The sequence below is a fragment of the Callithrix jacchus genome, chromosome 4 (assembly GCF_049354715.1).
Source record: "Callithrix jacchus isolate 240 chromosome 4, calJac240_pri, whole genome shotgun sequence".
In the NCBI taxonomy this organism is placed as follows: Eukaryota; Metazoa; Chordata; class Mammalia; order Primates; family Cebidae; genus Callithrix; species Callithrix jacchus.
In genome coordinates, this window is record NC_133505.1 from 143,339,054 (window position 1) to 143,359,106 (window position 20,053).

The 20,053-nt window shown below is 41.8% G+C and overlaps 2 protein-coding genes across 5 annotated transcripts in view; one reads left to right on the top strand and one right to left on the bottom strand.

The window, feature by feature from the left end:
* Positions 1-4,110: 4,110 nt before the first annotated feature.
* LOC103792639 (uncharacterized) lies at positions 4,111-5,952 on the top strand. The gene is made up of 3 exons (XM_017971422.4): positions 4,111-4,473; positions 4,735-4,984; positions 5,153-5,952. Exons 1-3 carry the CDS (start codon positions 4,391-4,393, stop codon positions 5,282-5,284), a joined length of 465 nt encoding a protein of 154 aa, XP_017826911.1. The 5' UTR covers positions 4,111-4,390; the 3' UTR covers positions 5,285-5,952.
* A 5,102-nt stretch (positions 5,953-11,054) lies between these two features.
* Positions 11,055-20,053, bottom strand: part of MAP3K5 (mitogen-activated protein kinase kinase kinase 5) — a 241,083-nt gene continuing 232,084 nt past the window's right edge. For all 4 annotated transcript variants that reach the window (XM_078370136.1, XM_035296827.3, XM_002747058.7 and 1 more), the window contains 4 exons: positions 15,912-16,024; positions 14,956-15,068; positions 12,495-12,571; positions 11,055-11,820 (listed from right to left, as the gene is read on the bottom strand). In XM_078370136.1, the coding sequence (XP_078226262.1) occupies positions 11,760-11,820; positions 12,495-12,571; positions 14,956-15,068; positions 15,912-16,024 (364 nt within the window). In that variant the 3' untranslated portion in view covers positions 11,055-11,759. The remainder of the gene's footprint in view (positions 11,821-12,494; positions 12,572-14,955; positions 15,069-15,911; positions 16,025-20,053) is intronic.

Below are 20,053 nucleotides of genomic sequence, written 5' to 3' on the forward strand. Positions count from 1 at the left end.
TCCTTTGTGTTACAAACAATCCAATTACACTTTTAGTTATTTAAAAATATACAATTAAGTTATTGACTATAATCGCCCTGCTGTGCTATCAAATAGATCTTATTTTTTTTTGTTTTTTGAGACATGGTCTTGTTCTGTTGTCCAGGCTTGAGTGCAGTGGTGCAATCTTGGCTCACTACAATCTCCACCTCCCAGGTTAAAGTGATTCTTCTGCCTCAGCCTCCCAAAGAGCTGGGACTATAGGCACGTGCCACCACACCAGGCTAGTTTTCTAATTTTTAGTAGATGGGGTCAGGCTGATCTCGAACTCCTGGCCTCATGTGACCTGCCTGCCTCAGCCTCCCTAAGTGCTGGGATTACAGGCATGAGCCACTGCTCTTGGCCTTTTTTTTTTTTTTTTTAACCCATTAACCATCCCCACCTCCCTGCCACCTTCCACCCCCACTCCGGTAACCATCCTTCCACTCTCTCTGCCCATGAGTTCAATTGTTTTGATTTTAAGATCCCACAAATAAGTGAGAGGATACCATGTTTGTCTTTCTGTGCCCAGCTTATTTTACATAACATAATGATCTCCAGTTCCATTACTTTTTAAAATCGACTTCAGTGCTGTATCCGGTATATAGTCTCTGCTGATCATAGCTGGAAGTGATTCCTCCTTCACTGAACTCATAACCTGCAACTGTTTGTTGGTGGATTTTGTCTTCCTTGCTAAATTCAAGGATCATTTGTTCTAATGATCCTTCTAACCATCATAATGCTGAATATACAGAAGGTACACATATTTTTAATCTAAGCCACAGTACTTCATTTTTATATCAATATGAGGCCTGAGATTTTAAAAACTCCTCCAAATGACTAAACTGTGTAAAACACCTATCAATATTATATAAATGCATGCTCTTGAGCACAAATGCCTAGTCTAACAATAACATTTCCTCCTACTTAGCAAGATGTAAAGGTAATGGCCATATAGGATGGGAGAAAAGCTATCTAGCTAAGTGAATGGAGCCTCTCTTTCAAATGGGACAAGATCAATACCAAATTGTAGTCTGAGCCCCTATCTTACAGTTTTTAATTGCAGATATTTAATGTCGACCCTTAGAGTTAAGTGACACCTACAAGATCACTTTCTGATTTGGAAAAGTTCATGAAAGGATAGTCACAAAGGAAGCCAGGTTCACCACACAGTTTGCTAAAGAGGAAAAAACGCCCAATTCCAGAATCTGTCATGACTCACTTCCCAAAATAGCAACAGAATTGACAGGTCATTGGTATTAACTTACTCTCTTGTGCATCAAAGCCTCAGGAAATAATCAAAAGCAGCTTTAAATTTGCCTTTAGTTCAGGAGGTTTTTTAAAAAGGCTATCAAACTGGTAAATCAGTGCTATACACTTGCTTTCCACAGCTCTTGAACATGAGCATAAAATTAAATAAACAAAGCTTGGGTCGAGGCAGTTTTGTGAAAATCACCCATCTTAAGTCGACTACTCAGAAAAGCCTGAAAAAGTACTTGACATCCTCTAGTGGTGATGTCTTAAACTTGTTTCCAAGGCAATTTTTTTTTCCAGCTCTTGCTTAACTTTGGCTATTGATAAAAAAAAATATTATATTGGAGGAATTTTTCATCCTCAAGAAAAATAAACGTTTTCACCACAAGGAATGTGATTTGACCAACTTTGAGTAGAAGATAAATATATACCCACAGAAGTACGGTTTTTAAATGTTGGATTTATATAATACCTTTCAATATGCTTAAGAACAGTCTCATTTCATACATGGCACACCATTGTCAATCCATCTTTGATACACACACACACACACACACACACACACACATGCATATAATTCTGAATACATTACAGGTATTATTTTTATAATAACCTGAGATTCTAATCTAAAGTGCCCTAAAATTAGGCCAGTCTTGCACAGAGACACAAAAACTAAGAGCTACTTAAGAGTGGGCTCTACCTCATAATAATGAGATCTAAAAAGAAAAAGAAAATTAATCCCTCAAGAAATGTTGCCATTTAAGGTGGCAATTTTCACCTCTTGACGGTAATACAGGTTTCTCTGTCCACTCCCCTCCTCACCCCCTGCCATTTCCATACAAACCTCTGAGTTTGTAAAAAAGAGACTTTCAGTATTTGGATGTGTATAATGTGAAGTAAGTTCACCAGAATAAAGTACTAAAGTCTCATATTCAAATATAGGCCATGTATTTTAAATATATGTAATAACTTAAGTTGTTGAAATTCAAACAATCTCACTTGTTCTCTAAAAATACTGTCACCTAGATTTAAAAAAAAAATACATTTACACCTTCCTTCTTTCTTTGGCACCTGCTGACACAAATGCTGCTGAAGACTAAAAACATTAATAGTAACCTCAGGGTAGAAAAATAGGACAGAGATCTGAGGCCAGAATTAAGTTTTCGGTGAAATTATAAAGTATAATTATTCAAGACCATATATAAAATGCGTCCTTTGGAAATTAAAGTTTCTAGGCAAAAGTGTGGAAGAAATGTTTTCTATGAAGGAGACAGCAGCCAATTTAACTCCCTTTTTTAATAAAAGACATTTTACACTGACAGGCACATGGTTGATTTGTGTATTAATTGTTGGAAGTACGGCCTATTATTAACATGCTCAGGCACTGAATATGCTACAGTTTATAGTTAACTTATGTCTGAACAAGTTGTTCATGTGCAGATTCTAGAAAGTTTGTTTTTGAACACAGACTGACAGCGCGCTAGAACAATTTTGTTTCACAAGCAGTGACTCCGACAGGATTAGACGCCAAAATCATGCCGCATATTTACAAATAAGGATGCTGCTCTCTTGGGGCCCTCACTTGGGGGAGCCCCATCTCAGCGATTCCAGCTCATCAAATTCCCCAAAGCAATTACAAAGGCATCTGTTCTCCACCCCAAACCAAAATAATGATCTACCAATCTTGCAAATACATTAAGACAACACACCCTACAGGAAGGAGCATGACTTAAAAATAAACAAGTTCAAGACACTTTGTCAGTCTTAACCTCAGGTATCTTGGTTGAAGGGATTAAGTCATTAGACTTCTGGTACCCAACCTCTTCCTAGCAATAGCAGATACATAATTTGCAAATACTGTTTCAGAGTTCTCTGGACCTTTCACGTTAAAATAAATACATTATTTAAATCGATGGTGGGGGAATAGTAATTCTTACATTTAGGAAACAACTGCGTCCAATTGTGAGTGTATGGAAGTGGAAAACAGCTTGCAATTGGGGAGTCTAAGATTTGAATTTCTTTTTAAAGTAAGAAACTGCCTCACCGCCCCCATCCCAAGTGTAGGAAGCTACAGAAAACAGCTTACAGGCCAGGAATAGAAGAGGGGACCGGAGGGGAGGGGCGGATTTGCAAGACAGACTCTGGAGAAAAAAAATCAAGAGGGAGAAAAATCGGCTTCATACTATGGAGAGGCGGGTACAGGTGGAAAGTCTTGCTGCTGGTCTTGGGGACGTGATCCCCCGTCCCTAAGGGTATCCCTGGAGGTTGTGGGGGAGGGGTATCCTCACCCCAAGAGGCCTGACCACCAAATCTCGGGCTGCAGAGCCAACGATCCTACTTAGGGCTCCTGCACAGACTAAAAACAAAAAAGTCTGAGAACTCTAACAAGTCAACGAATCTCTGATCCCGTGAAGCCCGCTCCTGCAAAGCCCCAACGTGCTGCACTGGGCCCCTGCCTTCCCAAGCTCGGTCCCCTCGGACGAGGGTCGTCGCCACTGCGGACACCGCGTTGGGGGACGAGCGCCGCTCAACCCTCGGTTCTGCCCCGCACCGACCCCGTCGAGGAGCCCCCGGCACCAGAGGCGACCTGGGAAGGCGGGAGGAGGTGCCCAGAAACTGCCCTTCCTGCCAGTCGCACCTGCCGACGACTCTCTGGCCGCTGGTTTGGTCTGGGGGTTACGATTTCCCATTCCACTGAATTAGACCCGAGCCCGCGGCGAGGAGGGCAGCGGACCGGTCTCTCCGTTTCCTCCCCAGCCTGCGCCCCCCGGCTCCTCTCCACCTGCTGCGGGAAAGTCGCGGTGGAGTGCCCGAGGGCGGGCCGGGGCCGAGCGGGGCGGACGTGGCGCGGAGGCTAAGGGCGGGGAAAGGCGCTCTCGGAGCCCGGGTGCTCGGCGCAGAGGGCCGGCGGTTCCTGGCCGCGGCCGCGCGGGCGGGGAGGGGGCCGCCGGCACCGGGTGATTTCGGTGCCAGCCTGCCGACTCGGCTAGCCGTCCCTCGCCCTCGCACATGGGACCCTCACTATCCCCACCGCACGGTCACCTGTTTCGGTCCGCACAGCGCCGTCGCCGTCCCTGTGACCGTCGCCGCCAGCTCCTAGCTCCGCCATGGTGCTCCGATGACGCGCCCAGAGAGCCGCTCCGCCCTTTCCTCGGCTTGGCTCCCACGGGCCCCCGCCTCCTGGGCCCGAGGCCCAGACAGGTAAGCGCAGTCAGGGGACAGCGGAAGGCGGGGCCAGAGAGCGCGGCGGCCGACGGCGGCCGGCGGCGGCCTGGGCCGGGCGCGCCCCCTCGCGGGCAGGTGCGGCGTGGCAGCCGCTCAGACCGCCGCGGCTGGGTCTGAGCTGGAAGAGCAGCAGACGGAACCTGCACCTCGGTCCGGAGCTTCCGGTCGCCGCGGCCGACCCCTGCCGGCTCCCGGAGATCTGGAGCGGGGTCGCTGAGGCTTGGTTGCGCCTCTTAGGGCCTGGGAAGAGGGGCAGTCCGCGAGGAGCAGCCCAGGTGGGGCGAGGGCACCGGGACGCTATCCCCTTCTGAGCTCTGAAGCAGCCAGGTCAGTGTCGGCTCCGCGAGTGCTGGAGTTCACGGTGACAGCCAGCGGAGCATATGATGCCACGTGGAGAGACGAAGTACACGGGTCGGATTCCACGCCGGGAGCCGGCCTGGATCTGCGCTTTAGGAAGCCACTGTGGGCGACCCTGTCTTGTCACCAGGTTCGTATCTGATGAGCCTCAAGGCACACAAGTTAGACTTGTGCCGGCTGATGTGGCTTTTCTTTTTCTTGGTTTTCGATTAGTAAACGACCTTGTGACTTCTGACTTGCTCAGGCAAACCAGGAAAAAAAAAAAAGCAATAGGTAACAAATTTTTCTTTGTTTAAAGAAACAGATTATTAGCGGAGGAAAAACCAATTTCGCTCTCAAGGATAAGCAACAAAATGCTGAAGTGGGGAAAAGCCTACACAAATGGAAACACACTGAACAAAATCAAGCAGCGACCAGTTCCACATGGTGATACCAAAATGCACTCCCACACTCTGGCTTGGCGGAAGATAACCAGCCAGCTCTAAACAGTTTCAAACTCTCCCAAGGACTGCAGCAGCACTGGACACCCAGGAGAGTCTGAGAACAGTATTGGATTTCTTGCTAGGGTTACAAGTTTCACGATCTTTGCATGCAAAACTTGCCACTCGGAGATCAGTGAACTATTTTTATTTGGTTTACTTACTGGCTTTCTGGATGACTAGGTAGAGATTTAACTAAAGAACCCTTCTGCTATGGTCTGTGATGATGAATTTTCCCGTAGTGCCATTTCTATAACGGAATAGGCAAACTGGTCATTTAGAATGTGATATTCCTAAATCACATTCATTTCAGTCTCATCAGAGACTTTTAATAAATAAAAATAAAGCACCAGGTGACCAGAGGTAGTTTTTGACCTCAGCTTGGGCCTCAGCAAAGATTTTTTTTTTTTCCTACTACATTAAACCATCAGAGTTTAAGACACTTTTCTTTGAGCATCAGAAATACTCTCTTTGCTGATAGCTGAATTTAGAGAGTTGAACTATCTGGAAGGACCCTGCAGAAGGAAGGTGATTTATTTTCAACCTTCTGATTTACCAGCGACTTAAATCAACCAATGAGTTCTTTCTTTGACTGAAAAAAAAAAAAAAAGAATCAAGACTTGTGATGTTTCTATTTTGTTTAGTTTGGTGTGTGTTTACTCATTGTCCCATTCTTTTGATAACCTATATTTGTCTGCCACAAGTTAAACAGAAATAAATGAAATAAGAAACACACCAAAATCCTGCTCGTATGCCCTGTATAGACAGTGTGTTCCAAACCTAAGCAGGTGTCTACAACAGGGCAGGCTGCTGAGTGACTCTGCAGAGAATGGATGACATCTGTTAAATGTCAAAGACCATCACGTTGTACTTCAAGCTGTACTTTTCTTGGAACATGGAAGCCATCTGTCTGGAGCTCCCACATCCATCTCAGAATCTTTCCAGATCTTAAGAGTTCCCCATTACAGGGGAGGAGCTGAACCTCCTGACACCATTTACTCCCTTCCTGCCTCCTTCAAAACATCATCCCCTTTTTCTCCCTAATCCCTAAATGTTTCTGTACCCAGGGGCTCTACCCCAATAAACACATCAAGACTCTTTGATTCTGAAAATGTCTTCCCTTATTTAACTTCCCACCCTCCCGAATCTGTTGTTGTATGTTTTGTTTATCAAAGGTAATGATAAGAAATGTGGATTTTGATGCCATTATTTTTCAAAATAAGCTATATATTTTTTCTTGCCTATATATACAAATTGAACTATGTATTTTTAAATCCATCGTTCCCCTAGACTTTCTGCCCCTAGAGTTTCTTCAGCACTTGATCCTCTAATCACCTTGCTCCTGGTCTACCATTGGCTTGGTTTTTCTCATTCCTCTGTAGCAGACCTTTCGTCTTTGTTGACTCAGATTCTTCCTCCCTTCTAACCCTCCCTGTTATTTTTCCCATCCTCAAATTGTAAGCACAGCCTTTCTATCTTTACTCTCTCTCACAGCCCTCATTTACTATTCCATCCTGGATTCCAGTGACTCTCAAATCCAGAACATATACCCTTAACCTCACTCCCGACTTCCACTAATACACTGCAAATGGTTTCTGCACAATTCTATCAAGATACCCTGCCGTTAATTTAATATGTTCCAAACCAGATTAATCTTGCAATACACAGCCACTTTACACACCTCTCCCTTGCTGAAAAACCTTTAAGAGAGTCCCCATTTCTACATAATTAAATATTAACTCCACCTCTCCACCACCATCACCACCACCACCACCCCCTAATTGGGCCCTGAGCTCTCTACTACCCTTTTCCACTTTTCACCTCTCTAACTCATATTTCTAGCCAATGGAGTTGTTAATTCTCCAGAACACCTTTCAAATGCCTGCTTTCTAGCCTTTGTTCTTGAAGCCGCTCTGCCCAAAGTGACGTCCCTAATCCCGACATATTTAACGATACTTTCCCTCCAAGGCCCAGGTTAAGGTCTGCTTCCTCCATGAAGCCTGTTCCTCCTGCCCTGGCTCCCAGCATGCCTGTCCTTTGGACCTCACCAGGGCTTGCTGGGCTTGCTACTTGTCCAGCTGTTAAAATATGATTTATTGTAAATTTGCCTCCTCAATCTGGTGCACATTTTTTGTAGTAGGGACTTTGTCCTCTACTTCTCTACAGGGTGTTCCTAAAGTCTAGAACTATCATTTTATTTGCTCACAAGTTGCAGATGTTCTTGATGACATGCTGTGTACTGCCTGCATTCTGAACTTAGTAGGCATGGTATATATGTCTTCTGCATTGCTACCGTGCCTCCCATACAGTGGGCATTCATATGGGTTAATAATAATTCCTCAATGCCCAACTTTTTAATGTTCTGGGCGAGGGATGAATGAAACCAAGTATCCAATGACATAATTTGGAGAAAGAGATCAAAATGCAGTTGAAAGGGAACATCAGATCTATTTCTCCCAGGGAATTCCTGCTTTTTTTCTCTTATAACACTTCTGTCACTACCCCTGCATAACTGTTCTGTTCCAAACACTTTGCAGGCTCAGCTCTGCACCTTTGCTCCTCTGGAAAGCTTTCCTTGACCCCTTCTGACAGTAAATGTAACTGTAGCACTGACTGCACCACTGTTGTTTCTGCTTTGCCTTGATTCCTTGACAAGCAACTTCAGGGGAAAGAACTGTATCTTGTTGGTGCACCACAATATGTAATACCCAGTATTTAATACACACTTTTGAATGAAGGGTAAGTGATGACAATACCAAGCATATCTCAGTGTGTGTTATATGCTAAGCATTGTACTGACCACCTCACCTGCATTGCCTTTTCCTTTTGAGACAGTGTCTTGCTCTGTCATCCAGGCTGGAGTGCAATGGCATGATCTTGGCTCACTGCAACCTTTGCCTCCAGGGTTCAAGTAATTCTCACGCCTCAGCCTCCTGAGTAGCTGGGATTACAGGCATGCATCACCACACCTGGCTAGTTTTGTAATTTTAGTAGAGATGGGGTTTCACCATGTTGGCCAGGCTGATCTTGAACTCCTGGCCTCAAGTGATTCACCCACCTCGGCCTCCCGAAGTGCTGGGATTACAGGCATGAGCCATTGCGCCTGGCCGGCATTTTCTTATTTACATATTATAACAGCCCTATGTGAAGGTACATCATTTCCTCCATTTCACTGATGAGGAAACTGACTTGGAGAAGCTAATTAATTTGTCCCAGGTCACAAGTTGAGTTACAGTTTTACTTTAGGCCTATGTGTGTAGGCCTGCTACATAAACAAATGAATGTTAAACATCTTGCTATTCCTTCTATGGAAAGGGGCTCTCCATTTCCCTCTCCAGCTGTCACCTGAAAGAAGGAGGTGAGGCTTGATCATGTTAAATCACCTGTGAAACTAATTTTTGAAAAGGGCATCTGGGCCCCACCCCAGACCAGCAAAAACAGTTTTCCAACTGGACACAGTGACTCATGCCTGTAATCCCAGCACTTTGGGAGGCCGAGGCAAGAGGATCACTTGAGCCTAAAAGTTTGAGACCAGAGTGAGCAACATAGTGAGACCTTGTCTTTACAAAAAATAAAATTAGCAAGGCATGGTGGCACACGCCTGTAGTCCCAGCTACTTGGGATGCTGAGGGTGGAGGACTACTTGGGCCCAGGAGGTCATGGATGTAGTGAGCTATGGCAGTGCCACTGCACCCTAGCCTGGGTGACAGAGTGAGACTCTGTCTCAAGAAAAAACAAACAACAACAACAAAAACCCAGTTTTTCCAAGGTGGTGGCATCAGTAGTTTTGAAAAGCATCTAAGTAATTTTAATGTGAAGCTGAGTTAAGAATCACTGGTGCAGATTGATCCTAAAAGTGTTTCAAATGCGAACCTTTCCATAGTGGAGCCTTCCATAACGGAACTATCTTCTTTTGTGCCTGAGACCCAAAATTCTGACAAATGGCTAATGGTGTTGGCCCGGGAATGTGTTATGAACCATGTAGGGACAGAGGCTCATCTGCTCACAGAGACAGGGTAAGAGGAAGGCACCAAGGAAAGAGTGTATCATTGAAGATTTGATTTAAGATGGGTAGCTCGATCCTACATACAGTCAAAAGAAACACTCACCATTAGAACTGGGAAGATGAACTGTGGCTTAATAAAGATCATTCTCTGTGTTTCAGTATGAGCCAAATGACATCACTGAATTTACACTTCACTTCTTTCAGAATATCCACACAGGATACAAGAGGCAACTCTGTCCTCCAAATTAGGATGTTAAAAAAGAGGCCAGAAGCAGTGCCTCGCACCTATAATCCCAGCATTTTGGGAGGCCAAGGCAGGAGGATCATTTGAGGTCAGGAGTACAAGTCCAGCCTGGATAACATACTGAGATCCCACCTCTAATAAAAATTTAAAAATTAGCTGTGTGTAGTGGTGTGCCCCCGCAGTCCCAGCTACTCTGCAGGCTGATGTGGGAGGACTGCTTGAGCCCTGGGGGACAAGGCTGCAGTGAGCTGTGATTGTACCACTGCATTCCAGTCTAGGCAACAGAGTGAGACCCTGTCTCAATCAATCAGAAAACATTAGTGAGAATGTTTTGAATACTCCAACGCAATATAAAATATCCTGTACCTTGATTTTCACATCAAAATAAAGATGACTTTTGCTTTGTCAAAGACTCTTATATACGAGTGAAATCATGATATATAAAGAGTTCTGCTATTTCTATCTTTTCTAATAAATAGGTTCCTTTGTATTTAAGAAAATGTATTTCATTTATCTGTCTAGGAGCATTAGACTTCCTCTGATTAATATGGGCAGGCTTATAATAATATACTATTCAGCTTAAAATAAATTAAAATATCCAAATATGAGACAATTAAGGAGATAGAAAAATGCAGTATTATTGACCAGGCACAGTGGCTCACACCTCTAATCCCAGCACTTTGGGAGGCCAAGGTGGGCAGACCACTTGAGGCCAGGATCTCCAGAGCAGCCTGGCCAACATGGCAAAACCTCATCTCTACTACAAATACAAATTAGATGGGTGTAGTGGGGCACGTCTATAATCCCAGCTACTCAGGAGGTTGAGGTACGAGAATCACTTGAACCCAGGAGGCGGAGGTAGCAGTGAGCTGAGATTGCACCACTGCACTCCAACCTGAGCAACAGAGCGAGAGTCTGGCTCAAAAAAACAAAAAGCAAAAGCAAAACAAAGAACAACCAACAAAAAAATGCAGTATTCTCCATTAAGATGGTCTCTGCAGAACCCTTAAGATACACAATAGTCATCCAAGATAACCTGGGGCATTGAGAAAAATATACTGACGTTCCTTTATTCTTTTGTTTTTCTTCATCCTCTTTCTTTTTCTTGAAGCCTGTTGCCCAGGGTGGAGAGCAATGGCACATCATGGCTCACTACAGCCTCGACCTCCTGGGCTCACGTGATCCTCCTGCCTCAGCCTCCCATATAGGTAGGACCACAGATGTGCACCACCACACCTAGCAGATATTTTTGAGTTTTTGTAGCGATGGGGTCTCACTTTGTTGCCCAGGCTTACCATCTTTCTTAACCTCTGTTCCCCCGAGGAACAACCTGGATGTTAGCTGTCTGACTGTTTGAAAAGAAGACAGATTCTACTTCATGTTACAGCTGGAGAAATGACTAGAAATTTAACACAGCAGATTATCTAGTTTGTCAACACAAAATAAGAATTCTTTAGAAGTTATCAAAACAGTATGTTGAGCGTCTTTTTAATTTTTCGAGTGAATATGACACAATGGATAGCTTTAGAACAAGCTAACATTACTACAGTTCAGGCATGTGCAACTGGTACAGTTCAGTAGTACATAAACGACTCAAACAAATGCACTATAGGTCAGAAACTTAACTTACAAAATAGTCAATATTATAGCCAACACAGGTAAGTAAAAACCATTGAGCTCAGATTCTGCACACTTAGAAAACATAAACTTTATACAGTAATTGAAATTACGCATTGCTACTCAGATTATTAGAGCATCTTACAAACACACAGAAGCCTAAAAAGTTACGGTCACATTTTGGTTTTGTTCCAGTGGTGCACAATCACATGAAATGTTACATCTGTTTTGTGTGAAATAAACATTTGGCTGAAGTGCAGTAGCTGCTGCATTAAAAATATTTCCATAAAAATGCTGAGATTAAAATCTTCCTGAACATTAGGGTTCTAATGTTCAGGATTATTTTGAGAGTCCTTATGAAGAGTCCTTAAAAATTATAGAAATAGAAGTAGTTAGGAAATTTCAGTGTGTTTTGTCTGTTTTCTTTTTAACATGAGTAAACAAATACTGGATGTAAAGTGCAGCTCCTTTCTCCTCTCCCTTTGATTTTCCCTCCCCTAAGAAGATCAGCTTTGTATTAATTTTGAGAATTTCCATTGAAGATTAAATTGAGCAACAGTCAAGTCTGTTTGTTTCGAAAGTCAATGATGGCCTTCCACAGGGTGCACAGCATCCCGCCCCTGTCGAAAGACACAAGAGCTTGGTGAAGAAAACATTTCATTGGAAACATTGCCCTTGAAACAGAAAAGTGACTTCTTAGCTTTCATCTGCTCTGGACAGAACATGAAGATCCCAAAGTCTGATCACTCATTATGTATTCTTTTTGTATATATTTTCTCATCATCCCTCCATTCCTTCCCTTTTCACTCCCACAAAGTACCATGTCCCAAACCATCATTTTAGATTTTCAACATTTTTGAAATTTGTCTTTATAATAGTGGATATAATTGTTATATGCTTGGCCTTAATTAATAAGAAATTATATCAGATTATACCAGGTTTTTGGAGGGCAAATCAGCACCTCCTCAAAATATATATTAAGCATAACACTATCATGACCTAAATAAAAGCATTTGTTTAAGGCAGCTTTACAATATCTGCATGGACTTAGTCTGCATATTATTAAACAAAACCTTCCAGTTGATTTTTCACTTACTAATACAGAAATATTGGTTATTAGAGCCCTCAAAAATAGTATGGTCCAGCTAACTCAGTTGACTCAGAGCAGCTAAGAGCTAGAGAGCTCTATCCAGAACTGCAAAGCTAATTAGAGACCCAGCCTAGGTAGGTACTCATTTTTCTTGATCTTAGCCTGGTGCTCTTTCCATTGTGACAACAGAAAGAAAAGTGGTACCTTAGTCTCAAGCATTTTAAGTCATCACGTGTAACATAGTAGAGAACATCTACTAGTGTATAATCTTCAGCTAAAACCTGTAGAGAAAGTAGAATACACACAAAAGATGTTTTATATAACTTTAATAGCACAACTCTATTCATAATGTAAATATTGACTATATTTAAAAATACATGTAGAAGGAAATCTACTAAAAACATATTTCGGGATTATTAGGGGAAGGGCCTCCCTATTACTCAATAAATACAAAGAAATGCATCCAGGCTGGCTGCAGTGGCTCATGCCTGTAACCTCCACATTTTGGGAAGCTGAGGCAGACAGATCTTCTAAGGTCAGGAGGTGGAGACTAGCTTGGCCAACATGGTGCAAATCAGTCTCTACTAAAAATACAAAAAATTAGCTGGGCATGGTGGCATGTGCCTGTAATCCCAGCTACTTGGGAAGCTGAGGGAGGAGAATTGCTTGAACCTGGGAGGCAGAGGTTGCAGTGAGCTGAGATTGCACCACTGCACTCCAGCCTGGGCAACAGAATGAGACTCCATCTCAAAACAAACAAACAAACAAGCAAACAAAAACCAAAAAAGAAATGCATCCATATTGACTTCCAAATGCAAAAAGGTTACAAGTGACACTGAACTTCTGAATGGTCTGCTAATGAACAGATGAGACTCACTTGTAATCACATCTGCTGTTCAAAAGCAAATGCTTGTATTTAAGAGGTTCAGCACTATGTAGCTTTGTTTTTTCTCAAGCGAATAAAAAGTGTTCCTGGAAAGGTATAGTCTATGCTTATTTTCTGAACTTATTTTTTCATGGTTAAGCAAAGGCACTTGACTATACTTCACCATAAAAGCAGAGTCCTAAATTTAAACTGAACCTTTACACTTTTAAATTTTTATTTATTTATTGTTTAAGAGAGAGAGACAATGTCTCACTATATTGACCAGCCCGATCTCCAACACCTGGCCTCAAGCAGTCTTCCTGCCTATGCTTCCCGAAGTGTTGGGATTACAGACAGAGCCACTGCACCTGACCTGAAGCTTTTATTTTTAAATCAAATAAAAAGGGCAATATTTAGTAGATTATCAATTACTATTCCTTAATTGGGATTTGAGCCTAAGTTAGAAGAATATATATTCTGGAGGTGTTTAAATGTATTCAGCTGTAACTTGTTAAATGTTGATTTCTAAGGTGGCCCAAAATTCTATTTAGTTAATCAATAAAGTATCAAGTCAAAAGAAGAGATATCTTTATTCTTGGTTATTTTTAAAATTTAAATAGAAACCAAATTAAAACAATATGGTATTAAGAGGCCCTTTCTCTTAAATATTACAACCTTTTAATGTATGCCTATGTGTTCATATAATCTTAAAACAAACAAATGCTATTCATGCTCATTACAAAAGTCTATAGAGGCTGGGTGTAGTGGCTCACACCTGTAATCTCAGCACTTTGGGAGGCTGAGGCGGGCAGATCACTTGAGGTCAGGAGTTCAAGACCAGCCTGGCCAATATGGTGAAACCCTGTTTCTACTAAAAATACAAAAAATTAGCTGGGTGTGGTGGCCTGTAATCCCAGCTACTCAAGAGGCTGAGGTAGGAGAATCGCTTGAACCTGGGAGATGGAGGTTGCAGTGAGCTGAGATCGCACCACTACACTCCAATCTGGGGAACAGAGTGAGAGTCTGTCTCAAAAAACAACAAAAAGTCTATATGGAGCAGAGAGGAATTAGATTATTATAGGTATAATATGGTCCGTAAAGAAAATGGTTCTGAAATAATTTCAACTAGATTCACTTCATTAAGTAGCAATAAAATAGCTGCTGCCCAGTGAAGTCTAAAAATGATGAAAATAATTAAACATTTAACAAACAGGCCTGGTATGGTGGCTCATCCCTATAACCCCAGTACTTTGAGGGGCTGAGGTGGGAGAATTGCTTGGGGTCAGGAGTTTAAGACCAGCCTGGGCAACATAGCAAGACTCCATCTCTAAAATTTTGTTTTAAATTAGCTGGGTATGGTGGTTCATGACTGTAGTCCCAACTATTCAGGAGGCTAAGGTGGGAGGATCACGAGAGCCCAGGAGGTCAAAGCTTCAGGGAGCTATGATCACTGAACTCCAGCCAGGGTAACAGAGCAAGACCTTGTCTCCCAAACAAATAAAAATGAACAAAGAATTAGAAACAATAATTTTTTTCTGTTAGTTCTGTCTTGATTTTTTTCCCCCCATTCTTTCTGGTTTTAATTTCAAATGTATAAAAGTCCTAAGGATCTCAGGACCACAGAGCTTTTGCCTGCCTCATTGTCTTTGCACATAGTACAGCCCCCTGCACAAGGTTCTTCCCTTGCTTCCCTCCCACACCGCTCCGGAACATACATACAACTGGCCTATTTATATAGCAGGCATTCAACATTATGAAATGAAGTGAAAGAATACTTGTCCCACAGGCAGTTTTATTTACCCGGCTTATAGTGTCTTCATCAGCTCCATTTTCCCTCAGCCAGTCCGTAAGTTCAGAATCTTCAGTATTTGTGCCAGGAGAATTTAGGTGAAATACAGGCAACTCAGGAATTTCTAGAACAGGATTTTGGGAAGATATTCTTAGTTTCCCCCAACAACCCTCACAATCAATAGACATTTACTGATACTTTATAAGATTTTGCTCTATCAGAGAATAGTTCATAGAAACAATTGAGATTGACAGTATAAATGAGAATATGAATAAAAGTCTGACTAGTAAATTTACTAGTAAACAAGGAGCAAAAGCAATAATAAAATGATACTCCTATGTTATATAGTTCTCTGCTAATTGTCTTTATTTTTATTGCATGAAAACACAAAGTATAATTTTGGTACACAGAGTTTATTCTAAGAAACCATAAAATTGATATGAAAGTATAATTATAACAATCTCTTTTTCTACTATGGAAGAGTCATGTATTTAGACAAATAACTATGAATTCTGTTTTCCTCTAAATGGGCTAAATAAGATTCTCCCAACCTATGCCTTTTCACTACTACATTTTTATTCTATTCAAGCCTCTTCAAGTTATAAGGAAAAGAGCTAGAATATGCAGAATATAAATGCAAAATGACAAAAACTAGTATTATTTTATTATAGTAATCTCATTGTAAAATCTTTAAAGAAAGACCAAAACCATGGAGAGCCCTAAATAACTCAGTAATACATAATCTCAGGAAAAAAATGATTATGAAGAATCTATTTTTACTGCACTTACAAGAAATGAGTTTGTTACAGTTAAAAATTGGATTTTTTTTTTAAAAGCAATTCCTGCTTGCAGTGATGCAGAAGAGACAAATGCTGACTTAGCCACAATTAAAACTCCTTGTTGGCTTTCTCGGCTTTTTGTGGCAGCCTGGCTGAACGGTATTACTAGAAAATTTACTGCTATTCACCTCTGGGTTGGGACTTAAGCTTTAGGTGTTTAATTTCTTGGTCTTTTTCTTCAATAGCTCGATGAAGGAGTGCTTGTAATTCTTTCTCTTTCCGAACCAATTCTTCCAGTAATCTGCAGAAGAAAATTATATTGCTTGACAGGTAGTAACACAGGGTGATCTTCTATTTCTATTTTTATTTTTACATACAAGGTCTCACCTACACTCATGCCTAGGCTGAGTGTAGTGGCCCAATTATGGCTCACTGCAGCCTTAAACTCTTGGACTCAAGTGATCCTCCCATTTCAGTTTCCCAAGCAGCTGGAACTATAGGCCTGCACCACCATGCCTGGCTAATGTTTTTTTTTTTTTTTTTTTTTTTTTTTTTTTAAGAGACAGAGTCTCATTGCATTGTCTAGGCTGGTCTCTGAACTCCTGGCCTCAAATGATCCTCCCACCTCAACCTCCCAAAGCTCTGGGACCATATGTGTGTATGTGTGCCACTGTGCCCAGTCTAGAGTAACCTTCTAGACATGAGCTATAATAAGCACAGACACCCCTGATTTTATTGAAATACAGATTCTGGTCCAGTGTGCCTGGGGTGAGTTCTGAGACTATTTCTAATGAGCTCCCAGGTGACACTGATGTTGCAGGTCCACAGACCCCCATGTCCAGTAGCAAAGCTTTGGAAGACTCTGCATGCAGACAAGAATTCAAAACCTCCACCACAGATTGTCTGCCAGAATCTTCAGAGATGTGTTCTGCTATTTCTTTTTACAACCATAAATGTCAAAAATATAAATATGGGATACAGGTATTAACAGACCTGTATTTTACATCTATAGACCCCCATCAAAAAAGTTGGCAAATGTGCATAATACCATAATCAATGCAAATCAGAAAGGTAATCACTTTTCTTAAAGTATGAAAATTGGAGAAGGAGTCATAGGTGCGGTCACCTAGAATATCTGGCATGTAACAAATTCTCAATAATCGTTTGTGGTTGTTGCTATAATCATGATTGTTGTTACTATTATGCTTCTCAATTCTAAGGGGGTGGGGGTGAAGTGGTACAAGGATAGCTGTGTTCCTGGTACAATCAGTTCCTAGTTGGCATCTGATGCAGTCTCCAAAGAAACAAGGAGAAACCGTGATATTCATACCAAAGTTCTTACCCATAGAAGGTTCGCTCTGCAACTGAGAGCCAACTGGTAACCTACTCACCATTTCCAATAGAATTTCTCAAAGAAAACATTGCAAGTTATGAAAGGAGATGCTCTAATTTTTCAGAAAAGTATCTTAGTGGAACTTGGATTCAAAAATAATAATTTAAAATACATAATTATTAAGATTACCAAGATAAATTGTTGCATAACCTACAGTTCTTAACAAGCTCTATTTGTTTCTTCTGAGTATTGACAGGTTTAACTCAAGACCATGTTCCATGGAAAAGTTTGTTTCTGTTTCACTTGACATACTCTGAAGGCAGCATCGTGCAGCTGACAGACAGATCTGGGCTTGTGTCCTGGTTCAGCCCTGCACTTCCTGTGTTAACCTTGGATAAATTACCTAATGCCTCTGGGCTTTAGTTTTCAAATCATTTGTAAAAAAGAAAAGTAAGCTTCCAGAAAAGATTATTGTGAGCATTAAATGAGACAGTATAGGTAAAGGGCCAAGTGCAGTGCCTGGCCTTTAATAAGGACTATTCTTTTCCTTGCTGCCTCAGTCCCTGGAAAAGAGCCGTTCCATGGCTCAGTGGGAAGGAAACCTTCCCGGACCCCCAGGCTCAACCCCATTCCTACAGGACATAAAGATGAGACCCTTAGATAGGAGAAGGGATCCCAGCAGAGTAGGGAGCAGAGGTAGGAAAAAGTGTAAAACACAATGAGAGGTATACAGAGAAGGTGGGTGGAGGAAGATAGGTTAACAAAGACAGCTGCAGGGTAAGTGTGGTGCACAATTAGGTGGATGAAGCAGCATGAACTGAAAGGTAGAAGAGGGAGCAGAGGGCTGGAGGGAGGCTTCTTATCTACTCCAAAACAAATGCAATCCAAAGAAATGGGCAGCGAGCTCCATTTGAATGTTTAAGTTGGCAGTTTTTTGATCTGATGTGTATTTTTGTCCTTCTTGCTAATTTATACATATAGGATAGTGATATTATGGTCTTACTGTTTTCTCAAGGAATACAGTTACATTGTCTGGAGTTTAACCTATGTTTGTCTAGACTATGTAATTTATTTTTACCTTTTGTTAAAGTGAATGAAATATGGCCTGTAAAGATTCTAAGAACTTGCATATTTGAGTCCTCATGGACAAACTGTAACCTAACTTAACAGACAAGATTGAAAACCTAACTTAGGAGTATGCGTCTGTAACAATAGCTGAGTCTTGGCTAATCCCAGCAGCCATACTTCAACCACTCATACACTGCTGAGTGTTCAAATAAGGTGAATGCCAACCTGTAACCAATCCAGCTCTTTCTGTACACTTCTGATTCCTGTACATCACTCTACTTGTTTTGTCTATCAATTTGTTCTGGCCACAAGGCATCCCCGGGTCTCTCTGAATCTGCTGTGATTCTGGAAGCCACCTGATTCGCAAATTATTTTTTTCTTGTTCAATTAAACTCTGTTAAATTTAATTTGTCTGAAGCTTTCTTTTAACACCTTAAACACTAGAACTTTAACACTGGAAGCAGAGTACTAACAGTCCACCTCATTTGCTCCAAATCCAGGTCTTAGAAGTATGTATCTTAACAACAATCCAGTCCATCAATTTTATCTCTACTTTTCATTTAGTTAGTAGGGCAATATTTTGAAATCAAGGCAACTGTCAGCTTTTCTGTTCCAGAAAAGTATGGCAGGATCTGCCATAAGGTCAATTTTTAACCTTGGATGGGCGGGAGTGGTGAAGTAGATTGGTGGGTAATTCCAGAAATGCAGGATGGGGAAATTAGATTAACAGGCAGCTCCTCCTGAGTTATCTTTTTGTTTTTGTTTTTGAGACATGGTTTTGCTCTGTCATCCAGGCTGGAGTGCAGTGGTACAATCACGGCTCACTGCAGCCTCAACCTCTTGGGCTCAAGTGATGCTCCGAGCTTAATAAACCTGATTTCCTTTCATCAGTGATCATCCTAAATATTCTAAGCTTACAATTTTTAATATGAGACCTTTCCTAAAAACACACTAAGATTTCTTCTAGATTCATTTTGTAGTAGGTATGCCTTTGTATTTCAAGTAGTATTCAAGTGAAGATTAGAAGGCCCAATATGGACAGGATGGGTCCCTTATTTCAATCACTTGGTTTTTCTACAAATCAGCTGCTTTTGCTTTAAATCATATGTGAGGCAAACGTTGTCTCTCATCTCACTTTTCTGCAGGTGATGGAGACCATGGGAGATATTACTGAAAAAGGAAAAAAAGAGGCTGATTATCTGTAGATTTCCAGATTCTAATGTAAATATGTAGAAGAAAACGTGTAAATGCGTAGGTTGTTGTAGAAATGAAATTATGTAATAAAGAAATGGGAATAAATGCCAGTCTTTTCAACAGAGATGGGCAGATGTGAAAAGCAGGCCCTCAGCTAGAACCAAGAGACCCTTAGAAGAGAAAGAGGAAGCAGTGAAGAAAGTGGCCGGAAGCCCTGAGGGACTGCAGATGGCCCAAGGGTGGTGGACAGATGGTGGCGCCAGGGTGGTGAGCACAGGCTAACCAAACAGGCCAAGGGAAAAGAGTCGTGTCTAGGCTGCATTAGGAGAGTCAGGTGCTATTGACATAAGCCAGGTGTGTAGACAGGAGGTTTCAGGGCCAGAAAAGCAGATATACTAGCTCTTTGGTAAACAAAGTAGCTTTACTATCTGTGTAATTCTAACCGGAAGTCATGGGTGGGAAGGGGTCAACCCAGTAATGAGTGAACTTTCCTTGTCCAGAGATCACAGCAGGAGTCCAAACACCACCACCACTCAGGACTGGGCAACAGAAAGTAACTTAGAGGCAAGTGACTAACATGGACATCTTCCCTAACGAATGGGGTGTTATCCTTGGGCTCTTGCTTGAGAAGAGGAAGAATGAGGGAGACCAAGATTTCCATGAAGTCTCAGAAAAGACCCAAGTTCTTTCCCATTAAATAGTAGACAGGGCAAGAGCTGTGTTTCAGAGGACAAA

Excerpts from the sequence above, each read along its gene's own strand:
- LOC103792639 (XM_017971422.4), top strand. The coding sequence starts at position 4,391 with ATGACGCGCCCAGAGAGCCGCTCCGCCCTTTCCTCGGCTTGGCTCCCA. Across the intron at positions 4,474-4,734 it reads TGGGCCCGAGGCCCAGACAG|GGCCTGGGAAGAGGGGCAGT; the intron begins GTAAGCGCAGTC and ends TGCGCCTCTTAG. Across the intron at positions 4,985-5,152 it reads CGACCCTGTCTTGTCACCAG|AAACAGATTATTAGCGGAGG; the intron begins GTTCGTATCTGA and ends CTTTGTTTAAAG.